The sequence below is a fragment of the Sapajus apella genome, unplaced genomic scaffold, assembly GCF_009761245.1.
Source record: "Sapajus apella isolate SASKATOON/1434 unplaced genomic scaffold, GSC_monkey_1.0 scaffold130, whole genome shotgun sequence".
NCBI classification, from domain to species: Eukaryota; Metazoa; Chordata; class Mammalia; order Primates; family Cebidae; genus Sapajus; species Sapajus apella.
The window spans coordinates 1538660-1556627 of NW_022437070.1; the positions used below are offsets into that span (position 1 = coordinate 1538660).

Below are 17968 nucleotides of genomic sequence, written 5' to 3' on the forward strand. Positions count from 1 at the left end.
GGTGATGAGGATCTGCTGAGGTGGCCCTGTAGTTAAGAGAGGAGGAATTGAGAGGCACGCTTGACCCCCGCTGAAAGAAATATTTGCTTGCAGTTAGTGGAGCAAGTCCCGTTCCAGGAGTGGATATGGACACTCAGGGATGACCAAGAATGAATGGGTGACAGTGCCATTTCCCAGATCAACGAATCGATTTGTGGTCCAGGGGCTAGCTGTGGTTTTTCCTGGAGTGCTGCTGTCACTGCCTTAGTAACTCTCTTATTTTGCTTGGCCTCTAAGGTGTCTTTATTGTTAAAGACTTTTTGGGCAATTTTTAACAACTGAGTTAAATTCATTCTTTGGAACCTCTCTAATTTTTGCAATTTTCTTTTGATGTCTGGGGCAGACTGGGAAACAAAAGCCAGATTGATGGCCCGCTGATTCTCCAGGCCTCAGGGTAACAGGCATCCAGTAAGTGCTCAAGGAAAGCAGCTAGCAACTCCTGTGGACCCTGAGTTACAGTTCCTACCTCGGAGAGTTTAGTGGGCTTGTGGGCCACTCCCCTAACCCCTTCTATAAGATACCGGTGAAAAGTGTTCAGAGCCTGGTGACCCCCCCCCCAAGGTGTTGAGGTCCCATTGGGGTCAGGTAGAGGGAAAAAAACCTTTTTCCTCGCCCTGGACCTGTGACGGCTTTCAGGGCTTCCTGTCTAATTTTGCCTTTTTCCTCTGTGGTGTACAGAATTAGTAATAATTGTTGGCAGTTGTCCCAAGTGGGGCGATGTGTCTGGAATACAGATTTTAAGAGTCCTGTCAAAGCCTGGGGCTTCTCAGAGAAGGGGGGGATGTTGAGTTTCATTGTAAAACTTCGGCAACATCACCGCCTTAAATTCCCCGGCCTCCCAGCACTACCCCCTCCCGGGGAACTTTCCATCTGGGCAGGTACCTAACCCTCCCCCTCTCGCCGTCTTAGCAGTTCTCCAGTACTACCCCCTCCCGGGAACTCTTAGAAGTTCCCCAGCACTTCCTTCCTGCACAGCCCTTCACACTGGATGCATCTCTGCCGGCTTGCAGGCCATAGAAATCCCCTTTGCCATGCCATGGGTGCTGCCAATTTTGGGTTTAGCCCGGCAGCTTTCCCTTGCTCTTAAAGCTTGTGCCAGCACTTGGTGTTTTGGCCCTCTCTTTGATCTCTATCACCTTCCAGTTATATAAGTTACTTGACAAGAAGGGGATGTGAACAAAGAATGGGCAACCCCGATTGTCTTCTGTTGGGGGTGACTCTTGGAAAGGGGAGGACTGCCAGTGGGTGTGGGGGCCCTACTATGGGTGTGCAGGGGGGACAAGGTTTGGTTAATAGTACTGTCGAGGCAGGTGCTGAGGCGCTGGTTTAGAGGGTCTTGAGTAGGGTGGAAGTAATTCCTGATCCTCCGCTGGGGTGGGGAGAATGGCTGGCCCAGAAGGGACTTTCTTTTGGGCCGGCTAACGTGACCTGAAGTCTAGCCTGTTCTATGCAGCGCTTTAGCCATGGGGGAGGCCATTGGACTAAACCCAACCATTGGTCAATGTATGGAAACTGCTCAGGGTATCCAGGAGTTTCTGCAACCATTTTCCATACAGCCTGGGTAATTTTTGGGTCATAGGTCCCAGTATCTGGCCACCTAATTGCAAAAGATGGCCATTCAAGTTCACACAAAGAGCGGAGTTTTCCAGGGGTTAATTTCACCCCATATTGGCCTGAGAACCCAACCTTGAAGTTGGCCGTCATGCATTGGAGGGGGATACAAGGCCGGGAGCTAGACGACCCCATTTGTGGTTTTTTTTTTTTTTTTTAATGCCAAATTTTCCTCAAGAGAATTCACTAATTTAAAACTGATTTCCCTAATTTAAAACTGGTTTCACTGAGGATTTGAACCAACAACCTTGCAGTTGCAGGCCCCAAACCTTGACGACTGTGCTAACAAGTCACTTTTGTTAAAAAGTTAGAAAGCTTTTCTTAAAGCCAGATTCTGGATGCAAATGTTGCACCCTGAGGCAGTGTGGCTTGCCTCAAAGCTGGGTGGGGCTGACTGCAGGCAGAGAAAGGAAAAAAACGCTCTTAGTGTCAGTTTAAAACTGAACTTGCTGGTGGCAAGTTTTCCGCCCCTGCGGCTTCTGGTCCCCTTCTCTCTCTCTCTCCTCTGTCTACTTTCTCTTTCTGTGGTAAAGCCAGTTTTGGAAAGCCTCAAATTTAAAATTTGGCCCTCTTTAAAGCAGGTTTTAGCAGGGCCTCTGCAGCCAGGTCCTGCAAGGACCAGACAACTGGATTTTAGGGTTTATCCCTAGTCCTAGTCAGAGGAACAGGGGGTAGGGGCCAAGGTAAGGCGGCGGTCTTTTTCCCCCGTAAACCACAACTGGCGAGAATAAGCACTATGGAGGTTTAGTGCTGCCCGGGCATAATCCTCCCCCTTATAAACTTTTAATGGCCAGTTGCTTCAGAAAGGTTGGGAAGTGACAAAACAGGTGGACTAAGAGGTCTACCAGATGTGTGTTTTGGACCCACCACACCCGGTAGAGTGTGCAGAAGTGCTGCCAGTCAGTCTCTACTGGGCGGTGATATTCTACCTCCCAACATCCAGGATGGTGCCAATATGCCTCTTTGTGATGCACCACTGGGCACTGCCCATAACAACATTGGACACTTTCCTGGCAGAATAAGCAGTTACCTATTTTTCATCCCAGCCTGAGAAAGAGCACCCGTAAACTCTGATCTAGGGTTTTGTTCCACACAAGCTCCAAAGAAACTACCTCCAAGGTGTCGAGGGCACAACGGCCTTCCCGACATGGAATCTGACCCAGCATGGGCAAAAGTACTCTTTTCCCGGTGGAGGTGGCTGGGAGAATTTACAGGCCACAATGACCAAAACAAGGAAGAGAATAAAGACAACTGAGTTAAGACTATCTGCCACATGGCAAAGGAAGAAAGAGTGAGGCCTCAGTGATAGAAGAAGAAGAAGATGAGAAAGAAAGAGAAAAGAGTAATTTCTGCTGGGGTGTAATCAATAAAATTTCCCTGCATCCAGTGGTTCATCAACCACTGTAAGATATCTCCTACCTCGAGGGAAGATGGCCTGAACCAGTGTATGTCTGCTAGCAGGAGTCTAATAAAACTGACAAATTTACAGACGCAACAGGACCACATACAAGAGTGACAGACAAAGGGTGGGTGCCCCTCAGATGGGAGACCAGTCAGATGCCTGCCCGGCCACTTTCTCAGAAGAATTTTCAGGGGCATCTTGCCTAAGGTATACCCGTATAATCCCCGGGCCTGGTCACCTCAGGATGGAAGTCCAAGTAGGACAGCTCTGAGGTGAATCACCGCTATGCCCTACGATGCTCCAGTGGAACCGCGGGTGAAGGCCCACACAAGCCCCGTAGCCTTTCAGCCGTGGGACTACATATATACACACTCACTCTCTCACTCACACAGAGGTTACGGAAAACAACCGAACGCTGCCACCCACTATGCCAGCTACCAGAAGTCGAACGCTGGTATCCACTGCACCAGCTACCAGAAGCCTCAAGTGACATCTCGGTGAGGCTTGCCAGGTCAGAGTTGCAATGACTCGTCAGTCCCCTGACTCAGGCCTTTCCTTTGAACTAGTTCCCAGACCAGACTTACCTCCGGAAGTTTTTTTTTTAGGACCCTGAGGAATTTCGGGTGAATGTCGGCCGAGAGATCGCTTATCCTCCACGGTGCACTCCGGGGCCCTGGGAAAGAACAGGGGGCACCTCCCCAGAGGCCCCCAAGGTGGGAGCGGCTGCCCGGGCGAGACTCTGAGATGGCTTTTGTCTGGTGATAACAAAAAGGGAATATCTCGGTGGGACCTCCAAATGTTGTATTGGATCGAGCGTAGAAAGTTAGCACCAAGACAAAAGTATGCCAGATTGCAGGGTCATTTATTATGCCGGCGACCACAGAGGACTCACGTCTCTCCAACCTGTGGCATCAAAAGGAGGGTGCCAAGACTTTTTATACCTGAAAAATCACCGTGGGAGTGGGGGTGAGGAGTGGGGATGGGGATGAAAAGGTTTCAGACATTCCAAGGGCTAGGGGATTCTGTGATTCACCTCCTGGGCAGAGATGAGGGCAGGGGTCTCCGGACATTCCAAGGGCCAGGGGACTTTTGTCATTCTGTTTGTTACTTCAGTGGTTTACAGAAGTCAAGATAAGCATTTGTTTACACACAGATCTTAGTTATCCTGGGCTGCTTATTTTAGTTATTACCGGTAAGCAAAGGCTAGCAATTCTGGCACAATATCACACATACTGTAACGGGTGGCATTCTTTTAGGTGTTTGATCTTTACCTGCCTTCTTTTTCCGACAATCTCTGCGAAATGCCCAGGTTTACCACAATTGTAGCAGGTAGCTTTAGTCTGTAGGGCTGAGGCAAGGGCATTCGCAAAAACTGTGGCATGATGTTCAGGAGTCCCCACACCCACACAAGTGTGGATGTAGTCATCCAGGTCAGCCCCCTGCCACTTTAAAGGACTAAGACTGCGCCGGCATTCCTGATTTGCGTTTTCAAAAGCAAGAGACTGTAAAACAATTTTCGTGGCTTCGCCATGACCAATACCTTCAGTTACGGCGGTACGCAGCCGTGAAAGAAAATCGGTGTAAGGTTCGGAGGGTCCCTGCATTGTTTTGACGAAGGAAGGGGGCAATTTTCCACTGATTTCAATTTTTTGCCAAGCCTTTAAAAAAATATTTTTCACTTGCCCCAATGCAGCATCATCAAGACCTGGCTGCTGAGCAACAGTAGCATATCCCCCTTGGCCAGCGAGCTGATCATAAGTGGGCCCAGGGGGGTTAAGAGTTTCATTAAGCCTAGCCTGAACACGCGCCTCCTCAAGCCACCAACTGCGGAGCTGCAGCCACTGAGCCCCTTCCAGGACGGTTTTTCCAATTGCCTCCCAATCCGCAGGAATTAAAATATTTCCGGATGCAAATGAGTCCAAAAGTCCCAAAACAAAGGGAGATTGGGGGCCATATTGAGACACAGCGGCCTTAAGTTCCTTTAAGATTTTATATTGTAAGGGGTTATAATGTACATTAACTCCGCCCTGAGGAAACTGAGCATTGGGCGGAAATCTCTGCCGCTGGATAGGGAAGACCAAAGGGGGATCCTCCTCATGCCATCCAGGGGGAATGGGAATATCTTCCGGAGGCTCTGGATACCCAAAGGCAAACTGTAGGGGGCCAATTTCAGGAGGGCCTCCAGGGGCTGCCGCTGCAGTTGGAGGAGGTGGCGGGGCAAAGGCCGGAAAGGCAGAAAATTGAGGAGGCCCTACCTACCATCCAACCTTTTAAAGGAGGAGAGGGCGGTGGCGGAGGAGCAGAGGGCTTCACAGGAGCAGAAAAGGAGGAGGCCAAAGGACTTTTCAATAGCTGTTTCATAAGATTGATAAGCTGCTCCGTTTTTGTTACCTCATACTCCCCTTCCGACTCAGAGGACGTAGCATCCTCCTCTTCAGGAGGGTCACATCTATCGCCCTCTCCTGTATCAGAGACCGGATCATAAATGGGTTCGGGCAGCTCGTCGGAGGCAGAAGCAGCAGCGGCCTTATCGGCCACTGGCGCAGTAGCGGACCCTTCATCACTAGAAGTTTCCAACAATCGGAGGGCCTGAGTGATAGCACTACACAGTGTCCGCAGTTTCAGACTCATAGTGTCCCCCCTTGATGGCTTTGACGCAGGACCCTCACTACCCGCTTCCACTCCCTCATATTCAGCTGCACCTTATGCTGACAAGCAAACCAATAACACTTAGTATGAATATGATCAAATAATTGTTTTAAAGATTTATCTGAGACTTCCGCTCCTATAGAGTAGAGCAATCCTTTTAATAGTTTGCAATATTCCTTTTCCAAGGATGGGGAATTCCCCATGATTTTCCCGAAAGTTCCCCTTGTATTTGTGAACTCCGAATGCCGGGGACTTACCCTTTCGGTTTCGCTCGCTTCTTTCTCTTCCGCAAACTGCAGTGCCGGACCCTGCTCGCTGCGCCGCTTGCTGCGGCCCGGAGAATTCGCGGAGAGGAACTGCGAAATGAACAAAGAACACACAAACATAGACAAGACAGGACAAGACTGCAGCCCTGAGAGGCTGTGTTTCTTTATTTTTATAGTCGCAGCAATGGCCTGGTTCCAGATTCTAAATTAGATTCCAAACTGTTCCCTCCTTGTTATTTCCTTATTATGCTGTCTCAAGGGTCATAAGAGTGCAGAGAGCACACACACACAAAGACAGCAGAAGAACACAATGTCCTTCCTGTTTGCAGGCAGGGACAAGGGACAAGCTTGTGTGCAAAACATGTTCCCAATTATCTGAAGAACATCTGCATGCAGAGTGTTCCCAGAACTCTTATGACCTAATGCGGAGAGTCCTCAGGCGACCTCATCTGTTTGCAGACTAAGGACACGGACTCCTACAGACTTATTTATTTATTCATTGATTCAACACATATTTATTGAGTTCTTACAATGTGCCAATCGCTGGGGACACAACAGTGAACAAAATTTGTCCCTACGATGGTCAGAGTATTGTAGGGGAGACGAGCTCCTCACCTCCCTCCTCAACTCCTCCTCCTTCCCTCAATGGGAAGAGGTGTTGCCTTTGATGGGGGATGGGTGGTGTGTTAGATTATTTTATTGTTCCATTCACTGCCTCCCTATAGGATGATATAGGTCCCTGACTGTCGCCATGAGGCTTGGGATGCTCCTGTGGGAGGGGATGCATTCTTACCCCAAGGAGGCAACTTGTGACTTGCATTGCTCTGTGTTGAGTGGCTATGCCATGTGCCCCTGCAGAGCAGATCCAAGCCTCAGCTCATTGCAACCTCCGCCTCCCGGCTCTCCCTTCCGCCTGACCCACAGCCACTACTACCAACATGTATGTACGTGAAAATAAACCTTTAGGCCGGGCGCAGTGGCTCACATCTGTAATCCCAACACTTTGGGAGGCCGAGGCGGGCGGATCACTTGAGGTGAGGAGTTCAAGATCAGCTTAGCCAACATGATGAAACCTCATCTCTACTAAAAAAATAAATACATAAAAATGAAAAAATTAGCTGGGCAAGATGGTGTGTGCCTGTGGTCTCAGCTACTCGGGAGGCTGAGGCAGGAGGATCGCTTGAACCCAGGAGACGGAGGTTGCGGTGATCCGAGATGGCAGCACCACTGCACTCCAGCCTGGGCAACAGAGTGAGACTCTGTCTCAAACAAAACAAAACAAACAAACAAACAAACAAACAAACCGCTTATTGCTGCAAGCCACTGGAACTTCAGGGGTCTTTGTTACTGAGATAAACACGGTGACAGCCCTCCAAAGTAGGGAGTGAGTGGTGGCCAGAGCCACAGCAAGTAACTTGTTGTCCCTGTAACCTCGGAACCAGCCTAATCTGGTTCAACTTTGTGGAATAAAACGGTGAGATGTTTTTCAGTTGCCACTGACCCCCAGGTTGAAGTTCACATATGGTGAGCAGGCACAGATGAGCCAAATACGCAACCGTAGGTGGAACTTAAGAAGCAGGTAACCAATTAAGTTAACCAATTAAGAAGCAGTCTGGCGTCCACTTCTTAATTGTCCCAGACCAAGGAATGGGACAATTAAGAAGTGGACACCAGGCTGGTCATGGTGGCTTGTGCCTGTCATCTCAGCACTTTGGGAGGCTGAGGCAGGACGATCACTTGAGTGTCTAGTTCAAGACCAGGTCCCGGGTGGCCGTGCCCATCCTCTTGGTCCGGGCTTCCTGGACTCCCTGTCCTCGGACTCCGACGCCTTGCTCTCCGTGTACTCAGACCCTGCTGCTACTGCAGCCTCCTTTCCCGGCATTACATCCTCGCTGGCAGCCCCAAAGCTGCATTGTTCCTTGCCTGCCTTTGGCATATTTGAATTTCCTGCCTTCCCACACTTTTCCTCCTTCCCTCTTCCCCAAGTGGTGCTCCCGGCTGCAGCCCGGCCTGAACCGCCAGGTGCGCGCCACCAGCTTCCAGAGACTTGCCTCGCTCTTTTTGTCCTTTTTGTCTCTTTTAATCCTTGCCCCAGCCCCTGAGGAGGCCAGGCTCAGCCGTCCTTCCCTGGGGAGGGGATCTGGCTGTGCCAAGGTGGAAATGACTCCAGAAGGTTCCTGTCGTCTCGGGCCTTCCCCAGGACCAATGTTCTTGAACAAGACAGACAAGACCTTCGAGACGGCATCTTTTTTTTTTTTTTTATTGAGATGGAGTCTCACTCTGTCACCCAGGCTGGAGTGCATTGGCACGATCTAGGTTCATTGCAACCTCTGCCTCCCAGGTTCAAGCAATTCCCCTGCCTCAACCTCCTGAGTAGCCTCCTGAGTGCACCACCATGCCCAGCTAATTTTTGTATTTTTAGTAGAGATGGCGTTTCACCATATTGGTCAGGCTTGTCTTGAACTCCTAACCTCATGATCCGCCTGCTTCGGCCTCCCGAGGTGCTGGGATTACAGGTGTGAGCCACCGTGCTGGGCCATCTTCTTGTTCCTCCAGCCCAGAGAGTCAATCACAGAAGCAATTCCCTTCCCATCCTCTCCCCTTCCCTTTTTTTCCTTGAGACTGAGTCTTGCTCTGTCACCCAGGCTGGAGTGCAATGGCACCATCTTGGCTCACTGCAAACTCTGCCTCCCAGGCTCAAGCGATTCTCCTGCCTCAGCCTCCCAAGTAGCTGGGATTACAGGCGCCCACCACCATGCCTGGCTAATTTCAGGTATGTCTCTGGTGGCCAGAAGAGCCACCATGTGGGAGTGGCTGCTCCTGCCTTCTTTGACAGTCAAGTGCATCAAATCGGAGACCTTTTCTTTTCCTCTTTTGAGACGGAATCTCACTCTGTCACCCAGGCTGGAGTGCAGTGGTGCAATCTCGGCTCACTGCAACCTCTGCCTCCCGGGTTCAAGCAATTCTCTGCCTCAGCCTCCCGAGTAGCTGGGACTACAGCAATGCACTACCACGCCCAGCTAACTTTTGTATTTTTAGTAGAGACAGGGTTTCACCATCTGGGCTAGGCTGGTCTTGAACTCCTGACCTCGTGATCTACACGTCTCAGACTCCCAAAGTGCTGGGATTACAGGCCTGCGCCACCGCGACCGGCCGATCAGTGGCCTTTCCTCCATCTCCTCCTGTTGGGCTTTGTCTGTCCTGGTCACCAGGGCCAAGAACTCCATGGGACCGTCCGCCTCGTCCTTGTAGCTTCAGAAGGCCCACTTCTTGTGAACTTGCCCTCCGACTGCTGCCTGGAGTGTTGGGTACACCTGCTGTCATTGTCATCTCTGCTCAAGCCCCCTCATCTGCCTCCTCGATCTTGATGTCCAAGCTCTCCTGAGAAACTTCCTCGGATTCCTTCTTTGCCAGGGGAAATGGACACGTCCTTCGGGCCCTCTTTTAGCTTCTGGCTCAATTTCTGTGACCCCTCCTCTTCTTGCTACTATTCTTGTAGCCCCGGGAGGGTGGACACTTTTCTTGATGACTGTCCTGACCCCTGGGCCTGGGCCTCCGAAGTGGGAGGGGTGGGCGGCCCCCCCCAGGGGCCCGTCATCCAGCAGCAGGCGTCTCATCTGCCTCAGGACCCTCGTGTCCTGCGCACGGTCCTTCCACAGAACCCTCCAGACCCCATCCTTGCCCGGGATCTCCCTGGGAATGGCAGCGTGATTGACGTCCTCCACAAACTCCACCAGGGCAGCCTGGGCCTTCTCGTTCGTCAAGGCCTTCATGCGTCGCAGTCTGAACGTGCCCAGGGGCAGGAGGGAGGGCTGCAGGGCGGCTTCGACGTGCGCCTGCTCCAGGCCCTCCGGGATGCCGGTGACCAGCAGGGCCCTGTGCGCGTCCACGTCCAGGCCCCGGCACCAGTCCTGCAGAAGGCTCATGGCCATGGTGCGGCCCACTGGACGCTGATCTTGGGGCAGGAAGGAGCCTGAGATGGGGTGGGCTGCAGTGCAGAGTCAATGCCACCCTGGAAAGCCACCCTCAGGGCTTACAGTCCCGGTTCCGGTGAATGTGGCAAGGCTGGAGTGGGGCTCGGGGCTCCTAGTTGCCTGCTAGCCGGCTGGACACAGTGACATTCCTCCGGGACCCCTCCCCAGAGCTGACTGAGGATCTGCAGGAGACTACGGATCTGTTCTCCATGGATGCACGTGGATCCCTTTGAGAGCAGCGGCTCGTCTCAGAGCTACCAGATGAGGAAACACCTCCCACTCCAGCCACGTGGGGACACCCCCTCCCCATTACCCCTTAATCCTGATGGTTCCTCTGTGCCCCATCAGCCAGGGCAGCAGGCCTGGGCTCTGGCAGGGGCCTGTCTCTCCCTCCTCCATTGGCTCCCGCTGTTTCCATGGCAACGGTTTTCAGGCTGCTGCAGGGACTGACCGTTTTTTGTTTTAAGAAGCCCACTGAAAAGGAGAATATGCATCTTGTTTGCTTATTGAGGTCTTTCATGACTTGGGGAGATAGGCCTCACACAGAGAGCTAGGCTTGGTCGGTGGGACGGGGCCTCCTCTGGGGCTCCAGGTCTTGGGTCAGTTTGATGTTTAGGGCCCAGGGTGGGCCAGGTGAAACAGGCTGAGTGAAGGTTGTGCTGTGGGCTGGGCCTGATGCAGGGACACAGATTCTATCCAGGTTAAAAAAAAAACAAAACCCCGTCTATAATCCCAGCACTTTGGGAGGCCAATGCGGGCAGATCACTTGATGTCAGGAGTTCGAGACCTGCCTGACCAACATGATGAAACCCTGTCTCTACTAAAAATACAAAATTAGCCAGGTGTGATGGCATGTGCCTGTAATCCCAGCTACTCAGGAGGCTGAGGCAGGAGAATCTCTTGGACCTGGGAGGTAGAAGTTGCAGTGAGCCAAGATTGCACCATTGCACTCCAGCCTGGGTGACAAAAGCAAAACTCCATCTCAAAAACAAAAACAAGCAAAAAAATCACAACCGGAGAAGCATGGTGGCTGACACCTGTAATCCCAGCACTTTGGGACATCGAGGCAGGTGGATCACTTGAGGTCATGAGTTTGAGAGCAGCCTGGCCAACATGGTGTAATCCTGTTTCTACTGAAAATACAAAAATTAGCCAGACATGATGGTGCACACCTGTTAGGAGGCTGAGGCAAGAGAATTGCTTGAACGTGAGACGCAGAAGTTGCAATGAGTCGAGATCATGCCACTGCCATCCAGCCTGGGTGACAGAGCAAGACTCTGTCTCAAAAAAACAAAAAATGAGGCTGGGCGTGGTGGCTCATGCCTGTAATCCCAGCACTTTGGGAGGCCAAGGGGGGCGGATCGCCTGAGGTCAGGAGTTTGAGACCAGCCTGGCCAACATGGTGAAACCCTGTCTCTACTAAAAATACAAAATTAGCCAGGTGTGATGGCATGTGCCTGTAATCCCAGCTACTCAGGAGGCTGAGGCAGGAGAATCTCTTGGACCTGGGAGGTAGAGGTTGCAGTGAGCCAAGATCGTGCCACCTCACTCCCGCCTGGGTGACAGAGCGAGACAAAAAAATGAAAAATCACGACCTTTGGGCAGCAAGTGCCACCATGACCCTGCTGGGCCTGCTGTGTAGCGGAAAGTAGGCAGCTTGCTCAGAGGTGAGGACTTGCTGGTGGAGGGGGGCGTCTTTGGGCTTCAGGAAGAGCCCCTAGGACACCTGCAAATGATCATGTCATGACACCAGGAGGTCCCTTTCATGTCTTGCTAACTGTCCCACCAGCACCCCAGGTGTGGTCCCAGTATGTTCCTGGGCCGCACCGGTGTCTGGGAACACTGTCATGGTGAGCCAAGCCCCAGGCCCTAGGATGAGCCTCAGGTGAGACACTCACTTCGCACTTCTTCCACCTGGGCAAAATAACAAGGAGAAAATCAGCTGTTTCTTATCATCAGCCCATCCCATGGCTAAGCTGCTGGTCTGCCGTCTGTGTGAGCTTGGGTCTGTCCTGCACATGCAGGGGCTGAGAATATGCTTGCCAGACAGGTCTGCTCCAGGGACGGTGATATCATCTCTGCCAGGCGCCTGTCATCTTGTTCCCTGCTGACAAGTGACCCAGAGCCCCAGGAGCAAGGTAAAAAGACTCAGGAACATGGAAAATGATGGTGCCAGCTCTAAAAACTCTGGAAGGCCCTTTCCCTGTCCGCCTGACTCCTGGGCCAGCATTTGGAACCAGATGTACTCTCTGGCAGGGCACTGAGAAGCCCCCCACCCTCCTTCACTTGGGGGCTTGGAGAATGTTTTGAGGAGCGGGATGTACAGGAATCTTTAGGTTCTAAATACAGAAACCCAAGTTAGCTTTGTTTAAGCAGGTTAGTGAAAAAGGAATTCATTGGCTCATGTTACTAAAGTCCAGGATCTGAACTGGCTTCAGGCATGGCTGGTTCTGGGGCTCCTTCATTCATTAATTTAGCCTGGGGATAGGGTGAGCTCTGTAGGAGTCACCTGGAGGGAGAGTGGGGAGGGGGTTTCCCAGAGAGAAACGGAGGTGAATTACTCAGGAGAGAGGAGTGGACTCTGGACTGGAGAGCAGGAGAATCTGCCCTAAAAGCATGATGGCATTAGTGAGACTCACTGTGCCCGGATCAGGGAGGGACTGAAGGGAGTGTGGGACCCTTTCCAGGAGCCCTGGGGCCTTGGCTTCCAACGGACTCCTGGCAGCACCCCTGGCAGCCTCAACAGGATGAATTTCCAGGTCCTGGGAGCCTGAGCACACACCCTTGGCTAGCAGGTCTGGAATCTCCTCTTCTTGGCTGTGGGTCTTTGTTAGAGAATGTCTCAATTTCTGGCTGGGGGAGAGGGAGAGGCTGTCACTCATCCAGTGCTCACTTGTTCAACCCCGTAGGCTGATCTTTCCTTCCTTCTTTCCCTTCCTCCCTCCTTTCTCTTTCTTTCTTTGTTTCCTCCCTCCCTTCTTTCTCTCTCTCTCCCTTTCCCTCTCCTTTCCTTCCTTTTTCTATTTCTTTCCTTTATCTCGCCTTCCTTCCTTCCTTCCCCTCCCTCCCTTCTCTCTTTCCTTCCTTCCTTTTTTCCCTTCCTCCCTTCCTTCCTTCCTTCTCTCTCTCTCTTTCCCTTTCCCTCCCTCTTTCTTTATTTTTCCCCCTTCCCCTTTCCCTTCCCTTCTTCTTTCTTTTCTGGGGACGCCGAGATGACTGAAGCCCTGCCTCCTGGAGCACAGGGAAAGCCTGGATACTTAGGGGAGGAGGGTTGGAAGAGCTGGAGCTAACTCTGGATCAGGGCAAGCTTCTCAGAGGAGGTGATTATTTGTGCGAGGTGAGGGTAGGGAAAGGGAAGAGGTGCTTTTGAGGCAGCCAGTGGGCTAAGATCCCAGTGACTAAATGGAGAACAGGATGTTTAAGGAGCTGGGGGTGGAAGGGTGTGTCTGGGCAGCAGGATTGGGGTTGGGTAGGAGGTGGCAGGGCCAGGTGCAGAGGGTCTTGTGGGTCGGTCCGTCACCAAGGCCAGAGCTGGAAGCTTCTCTGCAGCTTATGTGCTGTGTGATGCTGGGAAAGTTAAACGACCTCTCTGAACCTCACTTTCCTCATTTACAAGCTACTCTCAGAGTTGCGGTGTTGAGTTAGGCACACGGAGGATTTAGCACAGGTACTGGTCACCATAGGGCTTTAAGTATCGATTATTGGTGTCAATCCTTGTTTTCCTAATTCCCTTTTGTGTGTAAACGGGCTGTTGCTGTATGAGGAATTTGCTGGGTCAGGGCGCCGTCTGGTGGGCATGGGGAGCCAGTTCAGGGAGAAAAATGGAACTAGAGGTTTTGGTTTTAAAGGGCATCACCCTCCCTCCCCCTCTTCCTCCCTCCCTCCCTCCCTCCCCCACTCCCTCCCTCCAGTGCATTCATCAGGGTCTGATCCTGCCTAGATAGGGACTGAAGCAACTCAGGCCCTACCTTCCCGGGGGTTTACAGCCCGGTAGGGGGAGACTCAGGAACCCCACCTGAGTAGAGCTTAACACTGCAGAGAGGATGGGACTGTGGGATACAGGGCTTCATAGGAGCCCAACTTGTTCCTGGGGCACTGGGGAGCCACAGAAAGCTTTAGAGTGAGGGAGAAGCAGGGTCAAGTTTGCGATGTCATGTGGATGAATGGGACAGGTGAGGCTGGGGCTGGACCCAACAAGGAGGCTGCAGAAGGGGTGGGTTGGGGTGGCGGAAGGTGTGCAGGGTGTGGGAGGGGAACGTTGGGGCAAAGTTCAGGACCCTGGCTCACTCCTAGTTTGGGAGAGGGGTTTCTTTCTCTCACCCTCGGGGGTCATCCCCAGCCAGATGGTCCGCTGGGAGCTGCCAGCCACTCATCTCCTGGCCAGGCCCAGGCCTGGAGCCCTATGTCCCACACAGAGCTCCGTAGGTCCCCTTCAGCCTAGAGGGTTATGGCTCCCAGCCCCCCAGGGTGGGTCCTGCCGCCGGTGGACCCTGGTGGGCCTGAGGGAGAATCTGGTGGGCCTCCTGGGTGGGCTCTGTCCCCGAATGGTCAGAAACAACCTTTCAGCTCTCACAGTGGGGTGAGAGAGTGGAAAGAGGTGGGGGATGGTGGGTCTCTGGACACATGCCAGGGTTCTCTCTAGGAGGTCAATAGTTTTGACCTTCAGGCAGAAAGAACCCCGTGGGAAAGTCCCAGAGGTGAGCCGAGCCTGGCTCGGAGGTGGTGAACGTGGAGGGCTGCAGCGTGGGGGGCGGGAGGAGGTTGTGATGAGGCTGTCGGGAGCAGATCACACAGGGCTGTTGGGAGATGCAGGACTTTCTGCGGGAGGCTCTGGGGGAGCCCTGGGAGGTTCTGAGTAGGGAAAAGAAGGGTCAGGTTTGTGCCTTAGGAACTCCTCTGGAGGGGCAGGACGGGAGGCTGTGAGGTCAGGTGGAGACTGAGGCCGGAACCTGGGCAGGAGAGGCCAGGCCAGGGCTGGGTGGGACTGGAGGGTGAGAAGGGAGTGGCTGCATCTGAGAGATGCTCAGGAGGCTGACTTGGCTGAAGAAGTGAAATGACTGCTGAGCTTTGGGGGTTGAGTCCAGTTCGAGGCTCAGTGTCAGCTGGGTGAAGCAGTGGAAGGTAGACTTCCCTGGGATGGGAGCAGCCTGCATGGGGGTTGCTGCTGAGGTCAGGTCAGAATTCTGGGCCACAGCAGCCGCTGGGAGGAGCCCGTTGCCCCCCAGGACCTGGGATCCAGGCTCTCAGGAGTCCTGGGGCTGGGCAGCAGCCAGAGGGGCCTGGCACTGAGCTGGTGGAGGAGAACGGCCCTGCTGGCCCAGGCCCCTCCTGTCTGGCAGGCAGTAGCAGGCACAGAGCCCCAGGCTCCAGGGCTTTGGGAATAACAATAAAAAGAATAATTACAGCTCACCTTGGACAGGTGCAGTGGCACGTGCCTGGAATCCTAGTACTTTGGGAGGCTGAGGTGGGCAGATCACTTGAGGTCTGGAGTTTGAGACCAGCCTGGCCAACATGGTGAAACCCCATCTCTGCTAAAAATAGGAAAATTTGCTGGGTGTGGTGGTGGGCACCCATAATCCCAGCCACTCGGGAGGCTGAAGCAGGAGGAATCACTTGAACTCAGAAGATGGAGGTTGCAGTGAGCCAAGATTGTGCCACTGCACTCCAGCCCGAGTGACAGAGTGAGGCTCCATCTCAAAATAATAATAATATTTTGGGAGGCCAAGGCGGGTGGATCATGAGGTCAGGAGTTCGAGACCAGCCTGGCCGAGATGGTGAAACATTGTCTCTACTAAAAATACAAAAATTAGCTGGGCGTGGTGGCATGTGCTTGTAATCTCAGCTTCTCGGGAGGCTGAGGCAGAGAATTGCTTGAACCCAGGAGGTGGAGATTGCTGTAAGCTGAGATCTTGCCACTGCATTCCAGCCTGGGTGACAGAGCGAGAATCCATCTCAAAATATAGTAATAATAATAATTACAGCTCACCTGAAGTGAGCCCTCCGGTGCCCAGGTACGCCATGGGGTTTCACCTCCCAGGGGGCTGGGAGATGGCCAGGAGCGGCCCTGTTGGTTTCATAGAGGAAGTATATTGATCAGAGTTCTCCAAAGAGACAGAATCAACAGGATAAGTGTAGAGAGAGACAGTAAAAGGGGTTTATTGGACAATTAGCTCCATAAGGCTGAGAAGTCCCGAGGCTGTCTGCAGGCTGGAGACCCTGGGATGCAGGGGGCATGGCTCAGGCCAAGTCCGAAGGCCTCAGAAGCCAAGGGTGTCATTCTCAATTTGAGGCCAAAGGCCTGGGAATCTGACAGACTGCTGGCGTAAGGCCTGGAGTGTTGCAGCCTGTGCTGGTTCCCACGGGGGACCTGGAGCTGAGCCTGTGGTCCTCAGACCGGCAGACGTTTGATTTTAGTGTCGTTGTAGCTAAGGTCAATGGAGTGTGCCTGTGTGACCAGCTTCGCTATGTACAGTTTTGGGGTGCAGAGACCAAGGCTTGGAGGTTAATTAAACATGTCCAGGGTTGCATGGCCAGCACCTGGCAGCCTGGGCGGTCTGACTTCAGCGTTCATGGAACCCAGGGCTGGGCAGCCTCTGTGCCCCCACCTCGGCCTCACCGTGCACACCCCTTCCCTCCCACCCAGGTGGTCAAGGTGAAGCCCCACGACAAGGACGCCGAAATGAAATACCAGGAGTGCAACAAGATCGTGAAGCAGAAGGCCTTTGAGCAGGCCATTGCGGGCGACGAGCACAAGCGCTCCGTGGTGGACTCCCTGGACATCGAGAGCATGAGTAAGTCGGGCCCAGGCGCCCTGTGCTCCAGCCCAGAGCATTCCACATGGGCGCGCTCTATTCCCTGGGGTGGGAGTGGGCTCGGGGGTAGCCCCTTGTTCTGTCCCCAGGCTGCTGTCTGTCGCTTCTCTGCCTGTGTTCCAGGGCGCTCCATCCGCAGCCTGAAGCTGGGCCTCACGCTTCCCAGTGGGCGAGATCAGGAGTTGTAACACCCCCTCAATATGGCTTGGCTGTGTCCCAACCCAAATCTCACCTTGAATTGTAGCTCCCATAATTCCTACATGTCGTGGGAGGGACCGGGTCAGAGATAATTGAATCCTGGGGGCGGTTTCCCTCGTACTGCACTCCTGCTAGTGAATAAGTCTCACGAGATCTGATGACTTTATGAGAAGAAGCCCCTTTTCTTGGCTCTCACTCAGCAGCCACTCATGCAACCAGCAATACCCATCTGGATTAGACAACTTGGAAAACCTAAGGACCCTACCACGCATGTCTAAGATGACCGTGCGGCTACCAACAATGACCGTACACCCATCTGTCCCAGCCAGTGGTGCTCCCTGAAAGTCATGCTGTACTATCTCATTATCTCCTCAGCTTGCTCTGTCAAAAGGGGAAAGTTGTTAAAATAAAATGGGGGAGCCAGGCGCAGCGGCTCACACCTGTGATCCCAACACTTTGGGAGGCCAAATTGGAAGGATCCTTGAGCCCAGGAGTTTGAGACCAGCCTGGGCAACATGGCAAGACTCAATCTCTACAAAAAAAAAAAAAAAAAATTAGCTTCACAAAGTGGCGCATGTGCATGCCGGTGTTCCCAGCTAGTTGGGAGGCTGAGGCAGGAGGATCACCTGAGCCCAGGAGGTTGTGGCTGCAGTGAGCTGTGATCATGCCATGTCACTCCAGCCTGAGCAACAGAGTGAGACCCTGTTTCACACACACACACAGAAGCAGCGGGGTGGACCAGGACTGAGAATTCCCCCGGCAGACAGAATCAGGCCACATAAGCAACACCTAATGCACTTTGACTTTTGAATATAAGCGAAACTTAACTTAGGTTCGTCCTTCCTTTCCTTCCTCCCTCCCTCCCTCCCTTTCTCTCCCTCCCTCCCTCCCTCCCTTTCTCTCTCTCCCTCTCCTTCTTTCCTCCTTTTCTCTCTTAATTCCTTCCTCCCTTCCTTTCTTTTTTTCTTCTTTTTTTGAGATAGACTCTCATTCTGTTTCCTAGGCTGGAGTACAGTG

At 52.8% G+C, this 17968-nt stretch overlaps 2 protein-coding genes across 3 annotated transcripts in view; one reads left to right on the forward strand and one right to left on the reverse strand.

The window, feature by feature from the left end:
* PPP5D1 (PPP5 tetratricopeptide repeat domain containing 1) overlaps positions 1-17418 on the forward strand; it is a 74582-nt gene extending 57164 nt beyond the window's left edge. Inside the window, exon 3 of one of the 2 annotated variants that reach the window (XR_004264116.1) lies at positions 16585-17418. Coding sequence is in view for 1 of the 2 variants with exons in the window: in XM_032262563.1 (XP_032118454.1) it covers positions 16585-16941 (357 nt within the window). In the remaining variant the exon portion in view is untranslated. The remainder of the gene's footprint in view (positions 1-16584) is intronic. The other variant, XM_032262563.1, reaches the window with a different exon arrangement.
* On the reverse strand, positions 9141-10006 carry LOC116539565 (paraneoplastic antigen-like protein 8B). Its single transcript, XM_032262561.1, has one exon. It carries the CDS (start codon positions 9897-9899, stop codon positions 9294-9296), a length of 606 nt encoding a protein of 201 aa, XP_032118452.1. The 5' UTR covers positions 9900-10006; the 3' UTR covers positions 9141-9293.
* Positions 17419-17968: the final 550 nt, after the last annotated feature.